At 47.1% G+C, this 18,778-nt stretch overlaps 1 protein-coding gene across 2 annotated transcripts in view; it reads right to left on the bottom strand.

Moving 5' to 3' along the window:
• Nucleotides 1-18,778, bottom strand: part of LOC142771341 (uncharacterized) — a 32,097-nt gene that overhangs the window by 12,285 nt on the left and 1,034 nt on the right. For both annotated transcript variants that reach the window (XM_075872820.1, XM_075872821.1), the window contains exons 3-5: nucleotides 12,028-12,110; nucleotides 7,577-7,622; nucleotides 4,432-4,514 (exon numbers count right to left, since the gene is read on the bottom strand). In XM_075872820.1, the coding sequence (XP_075728935.1) occupies nucleotides 4,432-4,514; nucleotides 7,577-7,622; nucleotides 12,028-12,081 (183 nt within the window). In that variant the 5' untranslated portion in view covers nucleotides 12,082-12,110. The remainder of the gene's footprint in view (nucleotides 1-4,431; nucleotides 4,515-7,576; nucleotides 7,623-12,027; nucleotides 12,111-18,778) is intronic.

Genomic DNA, 18,778 nt, shown 5'->3' with positions numbered 1-18,778 from the left:
GTACATTACTTTCGTTTTCTGCAGATTAATTTTAAGACCCACCTTTCTGCTCTCCTTGTCTAACTACGTAATCATGAGTAGCAATTCATCCCCTGAGATACTCAGCAATGCAATGTCATCGGCGAAGCGCAGGTTACTAAGGTACTCTCCATTAACTCTTATCCCTAACTGCTCCCGTTCCAGGCTTCTGAAAACCTCCTGTAAGACAAAGACTTGAATAATTACAGGCCGATTAGCTTGCTCTCTGTAGTATACAAGCTATTTACAAAGGTAATTGCTAACAGAGTAAAGAAAACATCAGAATTCAATCAACCAAAGGAACAAGCAGGATTTCGAAGGCTACTCAACAATCGACCACATTCATACTATCAATCAGGTAATAGAGAAATGCTCAGAATATAACCAACCACGATACATAGCCTTCATAGATTACGAGAAGGCGTTTGATTCAGTAGAAATATCAGCCGTCATGCAGACACTGCGGAATCAGGGCGTCGATGAAGTATATATAAACATCCTGGAAGAAATCTACAGGGGATCAACTGCTACCATAGTGCTTCATAAATAAAGCAACAGAATACCAATCAAGAAGGGTGTAAGGCAGGGGGACACAATCTCCCCAATGCTATACACCGCGTGCTTACAGGGGGTACTGATTCACAGTGGCGTAAAAATAGCGCAAAAAGATCAAGACAAGAAAGTCAACACAACAAGCGCTTGCTCACAACTGAAAGCTTTAGTGCTTGAGCAGAAATTTTATATCTAAACTTGGTGCGTTAGACGAATTTCCGCGCATGTGCATCATGGCCAAATGAAAAGACAAAAACCCCACCTCCTCGAAGACAAGAACACACCTCCTCCGACCCCCTACTTCTCACAGGCGACCCCCTCTGCTCGGGAGTATCGCTTTCTGTTTAGATAAGGCTTTTTCTCGAGTTGTTGCCTTTTGCCTTGCGCGTGATGCGCATGAGTGGGAAATGGTGATTTGTCAAATTTAGATATATCCACAAGATTTGATTGATTGATTTGTGGGGTTTTAACGTCCCAAAACCACCATATGATTATGAGAAACGCCGTAGTGGAGGGCTCCGGAATATATCCACAAGAACGTAAATGTATCACGAAAACGGATAAAAGGTATCGGTGCACGCAGTCACGACACGGCTCAAAATGATAAAATAGCTGTAACGCTCTCACATCTCAAACAGCGCTCTCACGTGGGCTTAAGAAAACCGCCTAGCGGTTTGGTTTGAAGGTCGTTTTTTTTCTGCTAATAACAAGCTAGGTAGACTATGTTCAATGGTCGGCAAAAAGCTTTACAAGGTCGCACGCGCGGTTGCTCCGTTAACCAGAAGGTTACATTCGTGTCGTGTAGAGCTAACGTCGTTTATTGCATCCCTCTGCCATGTGCTCGTGCCTACATGGGCCAGACAAGCCGATGTTTAAACATTCGACTTAGGGAGCAGCAGTCTTCCTTGCAGGGAAGACCCCTAACGCACCTGGCCATGCACTGCACTGAGTGCCAGTGAAGCGCCATTCTCTGCCACAGAGATACTGTTCAGACACCACGATTGCACGATGCAAGAACCTGTCGAGGCCTAGCACATTAACGCGAGGGCTAGCATGTACGTTTTCAATCCTTCTTTGGCCTTATCGGACAAGGAAGTAGCGCTACTCAAGAAAAGCGGTTAGACCGGTGGGGAAGGGGTGCAGAAGGTGTGTTCTTGGTTTGTACAATAGTGCCTTTTGTTTCGCCCACGATGCACATGCGCGGGATTCAGTTGGCCACCTGGTGTAAGGGTTATATATATTTTCGGTTCAAGCGTTAAAGCTTTCAGTTGTGGTAAAGCGCTTGTGGTAAACCCTTTCTTGTCCGTGTTTTTCGCACTACATTTACGTCGTTATGGATCATTACCATCTCACTCACCTCTCCGTTTTGCTTTACTTTAGATATATATTTTTTGTTCAATCAATGAAGGTTTCACTTGTGAGTGAGTGCTTGTGGAATTTCTTTTCTTCTTATTTTCGTGCTACTTTTACGCCATTATTTGCAGTGTCGCCCTCTCTTGGTACAAACACGGCACCACGCGCCGCGGTGCGGCCGCGCATCGAAGCTTATCGGCGCAGGCGCACAGGCACTGCTCTTGTGACGCGCTGGCGCGCCGTACTGACCTTGCTGTGAAGCACGCCTATTTTTCAGCGTGCCAGTAGCGATTGAGTGCGCGTCAACGGCTGTTGCAGGAAAGCGCACTTGGCTTACTGCATTTTTGTGCAGTTGTCCGCGAACGATGTAAGTGGTTCCTCCTTTCAGAGCCACAACCCGTGTTAAGGGCATGCATCTTTTCAAATTGCTCGGCGTTACTTTGGCTTATGTGATTGAAGACCGACAAGCAGATTTGCATACGCGGAAGACGTTGTAGAAGGCGACTGCGGATGATTTCGACCACCTCTGCTTCTCTAGCACGAGCTGGCCTTAAGTAGCTCGCGGGCCTACTTGAATCTCTTGTTCATAAAGGTTCACCCAGGCCGCTCCAGTTTCGGTCGCGCAACATTGATCTCGAAGTCTGATGACAGCCTTCGTACTAGAATATTTCGGATAGTGTTCATGCACGAAAGACGATCGTCCTGCCCTGGTATGCTGAATGATAATGCAAAAATCCACTTTGCACAGCATTCATGGCTTGTTATTTGGACGCAGTGGTCCGGTCACTTGTTGGTACCCGCTACGTATCCTTTCTTTTTTGCTACAAAACATACTTACCCGCAATGAAGTACTGCTAACACTGACATTTTGCAATGATGACCAGTTCGCCCCACCGAACAGCTTCTCGGTTCTTGGTGTTCACAGCTTTTGAATTCTCTTTATCATCCGTAAAGAAATGGCCTGGTTGAACTTCATGCAAAGAAAAATAATCAATGTTCAGCTAATTTTCATCTATGCAGTTGAATCCAGAAGAATCATACAGCATCCTGCCATCCATCACATTTGCTGTTCAACATTGTACGACGCGAGGGAAATTCATTCTCTGCTGGATTAAACGGGTGGCGTTCTACATCTAGCTTGTACACAATCCTGAAAAATTTGTAACCCCTTCAGAGACATTGTAACCAACTCTAAAGCTATTGTGGTTGATGCTACCATGGACTTGACATTCTCGTTGCTACTAGTGACACTGCAAAGAGGCTCCGGTTGCTTTCCAAGCTATGTTCCTTGTTAGGCTACAACGAAAACGGTCTAACTTGGTTTTGCATGCTCAAGCCAGAAGGCTTTTTTTTACTCGTTGTGTTCTCGACTGCAGTAATCTCACAATATGGTAATTAACTTTACTATTGTGCTCTATCCATTTCATTACCAGGCTTTGCTACTAGTAAACGTTAAATAACGGTTTTGTGACGTTGAGTAAGCACGGGTTGTGAAAATAGGTGTTACCCCACGTGCTACCGCTTACGCAGGGGCATCAGTCGAAATTATAGAGATCCTTCTTCTACGTCGCCTCTTATATATGTGAAGTGGATTTGCTGTGTTAAATTCGTTAGTGCAAAGCAATGCTGCGCCGTTTGTAAAAATACACGCAATGAACAAGGTCTGTGTCAAGGAAAACAGGAAAAGGTCAAAGGTATCAAACTCACCTCAGCTAGCGGCCCGCCGTCCCGAAATTAATTTTTCCCGCAAAGGTCGAGACCCGGAAGTATGGGTTGAAGCGTGGCAGAGAAAGGGGGCTAAGGGGCAGTGTTGCTGAATAAAATAAAACCTAACACTACCTATTGAAAGAACGCATTTCCGATTTCTCATATGTGGATCACTTCTGATATGGACTTGGCGTCCAGATTCGAGAAACATGTCGATAGAGGTTTCCTTAATGACAGATGTAGGTGTCGGTTCTAATATATACTACAATTTCTTCCACAGTACCTTTCAATACACTGTGACCGTGTGAACTGTCAAGACCAGTCCGGCCTCCGTAGCTTGCCCCAACAACGAGTTATTAACCGCGATAGGCAAGTACGTAAGGCAAGTGCGGTTGAGCAACGTCAGAAGAATTTCATTTCAGGAGAAGCCACGGGCTGCATTCGTCTCGTGGGGAGCATGTTAGATACTCTTTCTTTACGCAGAAAACCATGTCACGCTGCAGCAAGTGACGAGAGCTTTCCAGCAACGACAGTGCGGCGCGCTCAATCGCTATTGGCATGCTGACCGTTAGGCATGCTTCCCGGCAAAATAAGCACGGCGCATCATCGCCTCACAATAGATCACGCAATGCCTGTGCGCCTGCGCCGATAAGCTTCAATGTGCGGCCGCATGGTGGCGCTGCCCTCCACCCTCCACGGTGTGCGGCCACGTGGTGCCGTGTTCGTGCCGAGGGTGGACGACACGGTACATACTGTAAACACTACAGCAGAGACTTCACATTGTTCATGTAAAATTCTTACCATCATGGCACCCAGCAGCAGCACCAAAGCGATCGCTGCAGATGCTCCATAATAGACAAGCGTGACGTAATCACTGGTTGTTTCTGAAAGCAAAAGAAAAAAAAAGTTCTGCACTTGCATTCAACGTGAAAGCTGTAGAAAGTGCGTAGCAGTGATTGGCCTTTTTTGAGCGACACCTCCAGGGGCGTGTGTTGGGGGGTGGTAGTTGGTAAAATACCATGTGAACTTCGGCGTTCCTTCGCCGAAGCTTGTATTCGCCGGTAAGCGGTCTCTGGCGTTGTAACAGTGCACACTGCAAGGCTTCCAGGGTGGAAAAAGAAAGCATTGGTGTTGAACTGGCGCCATCTACCCTCCCCCTTTTCACCTTCCCTCTCGTGCCACCTTCTCACCCTAATTTAAATTTTCCCTCTTATGGTTCTACAAGTCCTATGCAAGAGTTATGCAAGTCTATTCAAGTCGTATAGCATAGAAAGTTGTGCTAAGCTCCACCCTCTCAACCCTTCTCCTCATTTGCTATACATGACCATGCCATACCTTGGTTCGCTACGTATATTTCTGCCTGCCTAATTTCATACTTAACTATGCTAGACTTTACCCTCTCCCTGCCCATTTTCATGCTGCTAACCCTCACTTCCTTACGCTTGCTAAACACGGCTATCCTGTGCTTCAGTTTTGCCTGCGTCACGCCATACATGGCTATACTGTGTCAAAAAAAACAGGTATCTTTACCCTTTTCTATCCTGCTTTCCATCCTCAGCCACGCTTTCCTTTCCCACTCAATTGTCAAACACGGCTATGCTATGCATTGTTCGACCTGCATTACGTCACGCATTACTATGCTATGGTTTACCCCATCCTTTCCTTCTTCCTCGCAAACTCCCCTTTTCCACCCCTTAAAATACACGGCTATGCTATGCTTGTTTTATCATGATATTAATTTATCATGTAGTCATTTTACCAGTGGCTGCACCACGCCGCTCGCGCAGCTCATGCTGGAACTCGATATGCGAACCGGAAAAGAACGAGCTCACGCTAGTAGTGGACTGTAAGACTTCAGCTGCAGCCGCTCCGCTTAGTTCGTAATAAATTGACGAGACCGACACGGTCACCTCGGCCGCCGACACGTCTATCTCCTTCCTCGCTAGAACTGCTTCATTTACCCTTTCCCTCCCTTAATTCCATCTTCCTCCTCCCCGTTTCCTTTTCTTACCCATAATATATCATCATCATCATCACCACCATCATCATCATCCTGACTTCTCCCACCGCTGGACAAAGGCCTCCCCCATGTTCCTCTAGTCAACTCGGTCCTTTGCTTGCTGCTGCCACTTTATACCCACAAACTTTCTGATCTCATCGGTCCGCCTAATCATCTGCCACTCCCTCACCCACTTGCGTTCTCTGGGAATTCAGTCGTGACCCTTATTGACCAGCGGTTATCCTACCTACGCACATAATATATGTGGCTATGTAATACATGATTCCGCCTGCCATACATGACTATGCTATGCTGTACCCTCTCTCTTCTTTCTATCCTCCTCACCCTGGCATCAATACTCCTCACACTCACTTTATACATAGCTATGCTATATCGGCTTTGCCTCCGTGAAGCCATACAAGGCATTGCTAAGCTGTACTCACCCTCTCCCCTGCTTATCCTCACCGCGCTAACTTTCCTTTCCCGCCTGCTTGCTTTACATGACTATGCTCTGCATAATTTTTCTTGCCTAATTCTTAAAGACAGACTGAAAGTTAGAAGGCAACACACACACCAATGCCATAGATGGCTTTTCCATGCCTTAACCTGTACACTACTCCTTTCCATGTTCCTCGCCCTCACACCACTCCTGGGCCCCGCTTCTTTCTCCAGCCTACTTGCTGTACTTGGCTATGCTATACGAGGTTTTGACTGCGTTATGTTAACTACTTTTCAAAATATCCTATTGAAGAGTGTGCAAGAAGTGGCTGGCTATGGACCTTCCATCGGGCTAGAAGTACCAGACTGGCAACACAGAGCTTTCCTACTTTCTAGCTCAGACACGACAGCATCGAATGCGCGGGATGGTTTGCAAGAACGAATCATGATGGTCTCGTTCGCTGATTCGTAAGAACTACAGTTGTACTTATCGTGCCCCGAAGGACCTGTTTCAGTTGTTTGGTATGTAAGGTTTAGCGTCCCAAAACCACCATATGATTATGAAAGACGCCGTAATGGAGGGCTCCGAAAATTTCGGCTACCAGGGGTTCTTTAGCGAGCACCAAAATCAGGGCAAACGGTACTACAGCACTTTCATCTCCACAGAAAATGCAGCCCCCGCAGCCGGTATTTGATCCCGTTACCTGCGGGTCATCAGGCGAGTATCTTAGCTACTAGACCACCGTGGCGGGAGAAGGGCCTGTTTCGTTTACTGATTCAAGAAATATGCAAAGTTGTAGTGTTGCTTTCCTGCCAACGCGTTAACAATCAGACTAGCACGGACTAACAAGGGAACGGCTGCCAGAGGTGACAATTGGCCATATGCTAACACTCCTCGACGTGGTTCTCCTGACATTCGCTGGGTGGTGTGAAATTATCAGCATTGTGAATACCATCGAAGCGGGCAAGCTGACAACTATTGAAATAGCTCGGAGGAATGCGTATGTAAAAGTGGCACAAAAAGCTTCGTCGGAGTGTAGACGTTCGCAAAGCCAGAAGCTTGATGCATCATGGCCCGTGAGTGTGTCAGTATTACTCTGCTCTAAAACAATAGGCTGTGTCTAAAAGCGTATCATGTCCCGCCACGGTGGTCTAGTGGCTAAGGTACTCGGCTGCTGACCCGCAGGTCGCGGGATCTAATTCCGGCTGTGGTGGGTGCATTCCCGATGGAGGCGGAAATGTTGTAGGCCCGTTTACTCAGATTTGGGTGCACGTTAAAGAACCCCAGGTGGTCTAAAACCCCAGAGCCCTCCACTACAGCGTCTCTCATAATCATATGGTGATTTAGGGACGTTAAATTCCATAAATCAATCAATCCAGTAGCTTATCATACTCCATAATGAGTTATCAAATGTTTGCATGAAATTTTTCTCGTCAACACCCAAGGAATAATCCACATAACAAATACTAAGATTGAAAGTTTGGTGTCCCATGGCCTTTAAAACTTACTTGTTTCCTTCGTGAGAAGTACGAAAACTGAAAGTCCGTGGTATAGCTGCAGGAAAAGAAGACTTCCAATAATTTGCATCGACACTTAAATATACACACATGAAAGAAACATGCACCCTAATTAATGACGTCACGCGTAAAATATGTGAGACACAGGACAAGGAAAGGGACAAGGGGGAGCGCTTACTAGTGCAAAGTAAGCGCTCCGGTACAAAATAAACGTTCCCTTTTCTCCCTTACCTTGGCCTGTGTCTCATATATTTTGCGCACTACGTTCCGTATTCTTTTGCTCATATGATGTAAGGCCCACGGAACGGCTTTCAGCTCTCCAATAGTAGAGTACCGAGTACTCTAAATCGTTCACCACTTTTTCTAAACACACATAAATTATGTCTTACTAACACGCCCAACATTATACATTGGTAAACATGCAGCAGTATCGTACTCTTTTTCGATTAGACGGATGCTCAACAAAAGAAAAAAAAAATAAATGACAAAATCATCGAGATTATCGTTAGGGTGTGTCTGTTCCGAAAAACATAGCTTATTTCACACATCTTTTAACAGTCGGCTACATTTTTGGACGGTTGTGAGCATGCGGCAGCTGCGCATGTGTGGTTCTTGAAGGAAAAAAAAGGAACTAATTTATGTCCGCCTAATATGGCGAAAAGGCGAAGCTCCTTGTAAGGTAGGGGATAAAAACACAATTGGCCCCTTATCTGCATGTTTCACTGCAAATGTCATCAAAAGACAATATTCTTGCGCCTGGAGAGAGTGAACAAAACGTTTATTTGACATTCTTCACGAGAAAATCGGCGAATTATATTCTGAAGGCGCTCCGTTAGAAAGCCTCAATTTGTGCAGCGCAAGCGAACAAGCACATCGGGGCACGTTAGACACGAGCGCTAACTGGCCGTTATCTTCAAAAACAAAGGAAGGCGTGCACGCCTTTCTCGGAGGTGATAAGGTGTAGAACGCAAAGCGACGGGCAGGTGCCACCACCATGTCGTTTTAGTAAAGCGTTGGAAACGCTTGCCTTTTTGAGCATCTCGTTGCATCGTCAGCGCAGCGTGATAAATGCTATGGTCCTTAGAATTACTTATGTATGCATTCTCTAGTATAAAGACACAGGTACACAGTATTTACGTGCTGTTATGGTGCCTCAGATATGCGCAATATCTGCTTTTTAATTGACAATCGCACAAGTATGAACGCTGAAACTTGAGCAATATTGGTGGGCGTTGCCGATGGGGCTGGCCGTTTGGGGTATCGCTTGGGGCGTTTGGGGTATCGTTACGGCGCACAAACAAACAAATGTACAAATAGAAAGACAGACAGACCAAAATTTCGCGTCGAAATAAGTACCCTAAAGAAGGCTATCGTCTTTAATAATAGTAGAAAAAAATTGGTGGACCCTTAAGCTTCGACATTAAGAGTTCAGCGCGATAGCGAAATCCAACCCGTCTCGCAATGTCTCACAATGTCTGACAGGTGGCGCACGCACACACACACACACACACACACACACACACACACACACACACACACACACACACACACACACACACACACACACACAAGCGCGCGCGCACGCGCACGCACGCACGCGCGAGCGAATGGTACATACAGGTTTTTTATCTAAAGCAAGAGACGCATAGCATCCAACACACACGCCATGCGCCCGCCCTTTAAGGGGCCATAAAGAGTCTCACAACGCTTCACAGATGGCAGCACATTATCTATTATCTAGCGTTTGCTGTTTTCTTGATCAACATCCATGGAAAGGCATATGTTTTCCGCTAGATGGACCTAGTTGGCCATTTTTAGGGCTGTTTGAAATTTTCTGTGTGTTGATTAGTTGACGTTTTTAGTGGCAATGGCTGCACTATCCGGGCTTTTTTCGACGTAGTTTGGTGGCCTCACAAATGCGCCTACAGATCGCCGAATGGGCTCGTTTTCGTCATGACACCTGTCGAACAAAATGCGTTAAGGAGACCCTTTCCACTACATGGCATTATGTAGTGTTTTCTTTTTTTTTTGCGAAGCTGCTGCAAGTAACATATCGTGACTCTGTTGTAGGACACCTGCTTGCCACGCGAACAGCCTGGGTTTGATTCTAAATGGCACAGAAAATCTTAATCTTTATTTTATTTACTTTCTTTCAATTTCTCATTCACCACCAACGGTGCCGACGCCAACAGCGGAATTTCTGCGACACGATCGCTCTAACGCTATTGCGTTAAAATAGAAGAGAGTGCACTCGCCACACAGGATTGACAGAAAGAAGAGAAAAGAAATAGGAAAGATTGGGGACAGGGTCGAGGGAATCCCAGGACGGGACACGGATCAGCGAGAGCTACGCTGGCGCCGCAGATCGCAGGCGATAGTCGAATGACAGCGCGCGCGGAGGTGCACATAGACGGCTGTGAGGTAGGGTGTACCTTCTGCAAAAGCATGGTCCCGCTATTTCCTTTTCTCTTCCCAACCTCTCTTCGACTTCACACTGTCTCCCTTCCCCAAAGCCTCTAAGACGTGTACCACACGGGAGCATAGTTCAGGCACTGTGCCATGCTCCTTACCGAGCTCCAGAAATTAGACGCATTCTTCCTCTCCTAACAATTGTGCTTAGAAAAAGGTGTTTAACGATTTAGAGTACATCGTACTCCACTACGGGAGAGCATAATGCCGTCCGGTTACCCAGCGCACAACTACCACCGTCAACATGGTTCGCAGCTTTTGCCGTTCGTACAGGTTCGATAGACCCTTTCAAGGTTTACAAACACATCCCACTGATTTTCTACAGTTTTCTTCTCTTAATTCGCAAAGTATATTCAAATAAATGTTGTTTTCAGCTACATAAAATTTATGAAACATTGCCTTGTAACTTTACGCACGTTTCTTTTACGTGAAAAACGAAAGAAAGACTTTCCTTACGCTTGAAAAGAAATTGAAAACATGCTTTCAGATTCGACGTTAGGAGCTGGTAAATGAGGTGACCGGAAGTTTTTTTTTTTTTAAGTACAACGCTTGTGACCTTGAAACTGTCTCTAATCGGGGACAACTTTCTGTAGCAACGAAGGGAAGGCTAGGGAACAAAAGCGGGCGCGTGCCACCGCTGGGGAATATAGTCCCCCAAACGCGTCGCTGTTTTCCGCGCAAAAATAATTAAAAACATTTCTTTATTTTCTACAGGATGTAGTTTATTAAGAGGTGCTGAACTAACTAAGGAGGTATAAATAAATACTTGTTTTGCTTTACGAAGTGTAACTTCGCGTTTTGCACGTCTTCACCTTTAGGCGTCTTCACCTTTAGGTGAGCGCGCGCTGCCCTCAAGCTGTTACGACGACTCGCCGATGGGACTTGTGTGAAATTTCACTTACGAATGGCTGTGTAAGCAGACGGTGCAAGTTCTATGCTGTGGTAATAATCGAACATGGCCTTCATTCGAGAAGCGAGCCTAGCCAGACTACTTCGGGGAGGAGTGCATATGCAGTAGCTCCGCCCCCGTAGATTTCCCTTCACTGCCACAGAAAGTGGTCCCCGTGAGTAGGAGTCTCAGCAGGAGCAGAGGGCGATGGCTGGCAGGGTTGGCACGCCCGCTTCCGGAAACGTTAAGCGTCATCTCCTCAAATTGATTGATTGATTTGTGGGGTTTAACGTCCCAAAACCACCATATGATTACGAGAGACGCCGTATTGGAGGGCTCCGGAAATTTCGACCACCTGGGGTTCTTTAACGTGCACCCAAATCTGAGCACACGGGCCTACGACATTTCCGCCTCCATCGGAAATGCAGCCGCCGCAGCCGGGAATCGAACCCGCGACCTGCGGGTCAGCAGCCGAGTACCTTAGCCACTAGACCACCGCGGCGGGGCATCTCCTCAAATACAAGGCATGTACACGAGAGGGAGTATTTTGCTAAGGACACAACAAATCTGTTTTGTTTTGTTTTGTTTTTCAGTTGTATCAAATGTTGGTTTACCCAAATCAAGCATAAAAACTTTGGAGTTCGTTCAAAATATCGATGCCTAAAGTTTTTTCGTTTTTTTAGTGCCCCTTAATTGGAAGGTGGCTCAGTAGCAATACCAGGTCGGCTTTTAGAGCATAAAGGTAGGTTTCAAGTTGAATGTGCCAGAAACAAGTATAAGTGGATGATCGTAGCAGCTTGGGTGAATTCATTAACACGCAACGAGGGGGGAAGGGATTGATCGAGGACTGGTCCATTCGGTCATACCTAACGAAACCAACAATCAATGAAGCTAAAGAACGCAAAGCGAGAATTTTTCGTAACATTTTAACGCTACCAAGGGATAATGACCTAAACGCAAAACAATTTAAGGGGATGAAAAATCAGCTATTCCCTTATGCTTGTCCAAAGTACTTGTCCAAAGTACTTCATACGCCCGAGCGAAACCTAGTTCACTTGTAGAGTCATGAATCGAGGGAACTTACGAGGCAGAAGCAGGCCAGCGCGCACACCTCGAACGTGGTCTCGCACATGCACATTGTTTGCTTATGTAGTTAGGAAACAGGCCCTGTAAAAAGAAAAAGAAAAAAAGGACAATCAAACGAGATTTTCGGATTCTCAACTTCTTGACACGGTCGGTGTGTCGTTCTATGCAGAAAAAATAAATAGAGGTGACGGTAAACTTAGAGATAGGTGTCTGGTAGTAGTATTTACACGTTGGTGCTCCTGTATGCTTTAGTGTATTTCTTGGGTTAATTGTGCATCGCGTGCGGCAGAAGCGGATCACTGAGGCTACGTAGAAGGAAGCGCATGGTTGAGATAATCTCCACTAGATGTCACCACGATATCAACTAGTCACAAGGAAACCGGCCGTTCATTCACCGAACTAATTCAATTAATTTTGCTCAATTCGTCTTGGTAACTTTGTCCCCATCTGAAGAAAACTTATGCTTTGATATCATATGTACCCCGTAAAATTCTTCACTTGAGACAGAATCGTGGATTTCGTGTCAATTTCACCACGGCCGCTGGATTTACTTTAATCGCAGAGCACTTCAGGGCCGGACCGTCTTATGCACTCGGTGGGTGTCATCATCGCTAGACGTAATGCTCCATATGTAGCTTTTAAGTTTGCACTTGCGCCTGGGACAAGTCTTCTTTCTCCTGCTCTTCGGGCCCCTTGATGATGATAAGCGCGGAACACTTTCGTCATCAAGACACTCGAAGAACAATCATCATGAATACGCCTTGTTAATAAGCACGTATGAATAATTATTATAAATAATATTTTAGGTTTAACGTCCCAAAATCTTGGTATGATTATGCGAGGCTCCATAGAGGAGGGCTCCGGAAATTTCGACCATCTTGTGTTCTTTAATGTGCGCTGGCATGACACAGCACGCGGGCCTCTACCATTTCGCATCTATATAAATGTCACCGCCGCCGCTGGGAACGAACCCGCGACCTTCAGGTCAGCAGCCGAGCACTGATATACCGAGGAAGACATGGAGCACTTATCAACAAGGCACTCGGAGGCGCTGATGTGATCAAGAAGTTTATGCTCAAACCGCTGATTAAGTGGGGCGCACTTAACGGCATTAGCAAAAGACAACTATTCTGTTTGACGTAGCTCCGGTGGAACTAGCCGAACAACATACAAAATAGAAAAAAAGGAAGCGAGCGCAAAATAATTGATTGATATGTGGCGTTTAGCGTCCCAAAACCACCATACGATTATAAGAGACGCCGTAGTGGAGGACTCCGGAAATTTCGACCACCTGGGGTTCTTTAACGTGCAGCGAGCGCTAAATAGAAAGACAGAGAAAGAGAAAGAAATATATGAAGACTAATAGAAAGAGCAAGCCAAAATAAACAAAGAGAAAGGACTCGTAAAAAATTAAAAAACTTTAAAATAGAAAAAAGAATTAAGAAGAAGAGGAAAGCAAAAATGAAAGAAACCTGAAGAGTAACAAAAGAAGGCCGTCCAGCTTTGTTCTTCGTTTGGGCTTGGCACAGCTAGCACGAAGTCACCCTAATAAAAAAATTGCCCGCAGCTTCCCTCGGGGGAACACTGAGGAGGATGCGGAGCATATAATTGGTTAACGGGGTGTTAAAGTGCGACTTACTTGGGTCGATGGCTAAATTGGTTAACGTGGTTGTGAAATGGGGTGTTAAATTGCGACTTACTTGGGTCGATGGCTAAATTGGTTAACGTGGTTGTAGGAGGGGGTGTTAAATGAGTGAACACGTACACACGTATGCGAAAGGGCGGCGCTGGTCGAAGGGACGTCGATCATTGTGTTTGTGGATTCGTTGGAATTCATTTCACGCGACCTTGGACGTCGACGCGCCGTACAAACCAACCGACGAGCGGCAACTGAGCGAGCGAGCGCCGACCTTGAGTATATATACAGCGCGACGGCGCATGCACTGTCAGCTGTTGAATGTTCTCGAAGCGCGACGCCACATGCGCGTCCACTGGAGAATCAGGAAAATTGTAGATGTCGAACGCGGTGTGTAGAGGAGGAAGGGTGCACAGATGGTGGAGGAGTGAAGCGCGCGCGGTGTGTAGAGGAGCAAGGGATGCACAGATGGTGGAAGAGTGGGCGACGGCACGACGGCGCATGCGCGCGCGTCAGCTGTCGAATGTTCGAGAAGCGGTGCGGACGGCGCGGACGGCGCGGACGGCGCACTACAAGGCGCGAGTATAAGATGCTTCCGCATCTAAAAACAAAACACTTCCTGATCATTCGCGAACCATGAAAGAGGATACTAAAATCGAAACTGCCTCAAAGAGAAGGAAAATTATCACTTGATGCTCATAGCAACTCAGAAAACCAGCTCCATGGGCCAGGCGCACTCGAACTTCCTGATGTGACAGCAGTGCCAGAGCGCACAGCGTAGTGAAAATATCAAAGCAGCATGGATAGGCGCGATAAACATTAGCCATGGTGTTGTATTTTTAGATGCGGAGCATCTTATACTCGTGCCTTGTAGTGCGCCGTCCGCACCGCTTCTCGAACATTCGACAGCTGACGCGCGCGCATGCGCCGTCGCGCCGTCGCCCACTCTTCCACCATCTGTGCATCCCTTCCTCCTCTACACACCGCGCGCGCTTCACTCCTCCACCATCTGTGCACCCTTCCTCCTCTACACACCGCGTTCGACATCTACAATTCTCCTGATTCTCCAGTGGACGCGCATGTGGCGTCGCGCTTCGAGAACATTCAACAGCTGACAGTGCATGCGCCGTCGTGCTGTATATATACTCAAGGTCGGCGCTCGCTCGCTCAGTTGCCGCTCGTCGGTTGGTTTGTACGGCGCGTCGACGTCCAAGGTCGCGGTAAAATGAATTCCAACGAATCCACAAACACAATGATCGACGTCCCTTCGACCAGCGCCGCCCTTTCGCATACGTGTGTACGTGTTCACTCATTTAACACCCCCTCCTACAACCACGTTAACCAATTTAGCCATCGACCCAAGTAAGTCGCAATTTAACACCCCATTTCACAACCACGTTAACCAATTTAGCCATCGACCCAAGTAAGTCGCACTTTAACACCCCATTAACCAATTATATGGTCCGCATCCTCCTCAGTGTTCCCCCGAGGGAAGCTGCGGGCAATTTTTTTAACAAGAGACAAAAGTGTCAGTCATCTGCAAGTTTCCAAGTGCGCATGCGCTTTATGCGATGAGTGATAAACCACGAAGCATTTTTTGCCTTTTTATTTTTAGGACACTTTGCAGCCCTATACGCCGATGTCGGCGAAAATTGGCGGATAAGTGAAAGCTAGGCAGCGCCTCCTCGCCAGTGCGCCGCGCCATTATGGGGTGTTTGCAAATCGCTTGAAGCTTTTGTAACGAGCGCAGTAAGAGAGAAGGGGTGAATGCATAAAAATATTTGTTAGCTAAAGCTACGACCTAATCTTATGAATAAACACTCCTGCCTCGTTCCCAGCTAGCATCACACCTAAAGTTACTTTGTTTTAGCTGCGGCAACTGCTTGTCACTGTTTTTCGCAAAAGAGTGTAAAGTGCATAAGTAAAAATTTGTGTGAAGCCTGGAAATAAAGCATAGCCAACATTTTCTTTTTTTTTCTTTTTCTTGAGTTTATGCCGTCTGTAGTCGAGTGCTGCGAAAACTACTGCTGTGTTGCATTGTGCACTGTGTGGGTAGCTGTGTGAGTTTACTGCAGCTGTACTGCTGTGCGGGTCTTTTTATCGCGATGGCAATTATATGGACACTTTCGGCTGGAGTTCGCCGGCGGTGTCACTGTCACTCACTTTATATGTATATATATCAATATATTTGAAAATTCAAGAAAGAAAAAGAAGTCACAGTTTTGCCACAGAGGCGAAGCAATGAACGCGATAGCAACAAATTGGAAGGTCGCGTGCAGAATGGCAAGCAGGCCGAAACGTCCCCCGCATTTCTCACGCACAAAGGACGCATGAAACGTACAGGTACAGATTAACGCGAATAAGCGTCTCAGTTGTTACTTCGCTGTGTCTGAAAAGCTGGCCCTTTTCGCAAACAGAGGCTGTGCAATGATTGCAGTGATCTTTGTGCGCCCGGTAACTACAACAGAATTGTTCCGATGAAACTCAAAGGCTAGCCAATACGTACGATTCTCACTACTGCAAGATAAGGGAGCGCGATCGAGCGTACACCCCCTCATTTTCTACGCGGGCCAAAGTAAGCGTGAGAGATGAGAGCCACCGCGCGCTTACTGCGCCATCTTGCTGATAATGCTGAAAACACAATAGTCCCCCCCCCCCACGAGATGCCCGCCAACAGCTGTAAGTGGTAGATATGAATAGCTTGCCGTTTGAATATTGAAGGAGGAACGTCTCGGTGGCGCAGAAGACAGGCGCGGGCTCGGACGCTTGAGAGGCAACACGGCTCCCGACCTGGTGTATTCTACGTAGATATAGCAGGGCCTTCGCCTACGGGATTTTACACGGCCTCTGTAGTTCACCGGGAAAAGCATGTCAATGGGCTCTCGTTCCGAGCACAAAATCCAGAGCGCGCTGAGGAAGTCGCGATAGCGCTTGCTGCTGCGGACCCCAACTCGAAAGTTATCATCACGGACTCCAGGAAAGCATGTACTCATTATTTGGTAGGAGAGATATTCCCCCTAGCCAGCCAAATTCTAAAACGGGCTCTCGCTGATCCAGCCCCGAAACGCATCGTATGGGCTCCTGGCCATCAGGGCCTACGAGGTAATGAGGCCGCTGACGCGGCCGCCCGAGCGCTTACCCACCGGGCTCCTCACCTTGGCTCTTATGACTCGGAGGCCAATACACCGCTGCTGCGGTTCAAATAAATTCTCACCTATTATCGTGACACTCACCGCCTTTACCCGGCTCCTGCAAAGGGGCTGAGTAAGGCGGAAGAGCGAACTCTAAGGCGCCTGCAGACAGGTACTCTACTCTGTCCTGCAATCCTAAAGCATTTCGATGCGAACACAGATGGGCGGTGCCCACACTGTGGGGAGACGTGTGATATCTTCCACATGGTATGGGCATGTCCGAAAAATCCCCACCTACCCCCTTCCCCTACCCCTTCCCGAGAGGCATGGGAGACTGCCCTCCTCAACTGCTCATCACTAGAGTCTCAACGGGCTCTGGTGAGACGGGCGCGAGTAGGGGCGTCGTCATGCGGTGTCCCGGACTAAGGACGCCAACCATGTAGCAGGGTCATGCTTTGGCCCCGTACCTCTCTCTTTTATAATAAATGTTTTTCATCATCATCATCTCGGTGGCTTAGCACGACGTGGAGGTCCTATGTTCGATTCCGCGCGCCGGAGACTTTTTCTGAGATTTTTTTTCTTTCTTGTGTTTTGATATATGTAGATACTTATACATATTCGGTGCATGACATCAACGCCGACGCCGGCGGCGACGGCGAAATCCAGCCGAGAGTGTACATATATTTGCTATCGCAATAAAAAATCCAGAAAAACATTTAGCCACGCGGAATCAAACTTGGGAGCCTTGAATCGTGAGTGCGAGGCATTAACCACTAAGGCATCGAGGAGCACGGCCATCAACGTTCAAACGGCAAGCTATGTCTACCACTTACAACTGCTGACGGGTATCTCGGGTGGGGGGAGATATCGTGTTTTTTAAGCATTACCAGCAAGATGGCGCTATGAGCGTGCTTAGCAACATCGTCACGAAGCGGCGGCCACGCTCTCTTCTCCCACGCGCATTTTGCCCCGCAAAGAGCTGAGGGTCGACGCTCCTCGCAAACCCTTATCTCGCGGCAGGGAGGATCGTGCGTCTTGGCTGGCGTTCGGCTTTTACCGGAACGATTCTGTTTTAGTTACTTGGCGCAAAGAGGTCACTGCAGTGGTTGCCCAGTCTACGTTAGCGAAAAGAGCACGCTTTTCAGGTACAGTGAACTTAACAACTGAGTCGCTTATTCCCGTTTACCTGTACACGAGAGTACTTTTTGTGCATTGTTTGGGGTTTCGGTCTGCTGCCCGTTCTTCGCATGACCTTCCAATTTGTTGCCATTGCATTCATTGCTTCGCCTTTGCGGTAAAGTTGTTGCCTTTTTTATTGTCGCCTATATGTTTATTTATTCTTTGTAATATATACTCATGATATCGTAGCTGTATTGCCGCGTCTTGCAGTGCAATGAAACTGTCTCTTCATGGCCGCGTTCATCAAACATTGAGAAAGAAAGTGGGCATGTGCTTACCAAGAATATGACCTGAAAATAAACGTTTTCACTATTCCAACGATTCTCAAGTATTATTTAAAATGTGTGCCTAGGCACACAGTTGCATTGTATGTTTGCCGCTCGGGGAGTGCAGCTTACACGAAGCTAATCGATGCATGCAGACGACACGTGGCCTCAGAAAGAAGCACGCACACAGAAGTGATTTCAGAGGCTGTCTATTTTTTGAATCGTTAGAAAATGACTTTCAAGGTCACCAGTTTTGTGGTCCCCATCTCCGAGACTGCAAAATTTCCCCACGCCCGTTTGGTGCGCTGCGAATCCAAATCAGCGGCAGGGACCTATGGTAGTGTCCTCTCTTGACTTTTATATATCGCTCTCTGGAGCAGCGCTCAATCTGGTCATGTAGACGTACGTTCAACCACCATCATCGTTATCGACGTAAGCAGCGAGTGACTTTCACAAAGAGTCCAAATCATCACTTTTTTGAAGCCCAGGGAAGTAATTGTTCGATTAGTTCACAACAGACAAGGTTCGCGTAGCGTA

Source organism: Rhipicephalus microplus, chromosome 9 (assembly GCF_043290135.1).
Source record: "Rhipicephalus microplus isolate Deutch F79 chromosome 9, USDA_Rmic, whole genome shotgun sequence".
NCBI classification, from domain to species: Eukaryota; Metazoa; Arthropoda; class Arachnida; order Ixodida; family Ixodidae; genus Rhipicephalus; species Rhipicephalus microplus.
Note: the sequence above shows the minus strand (reverse complement) of the source record. Positions and strands in the feature narration are given on the sequence as shown.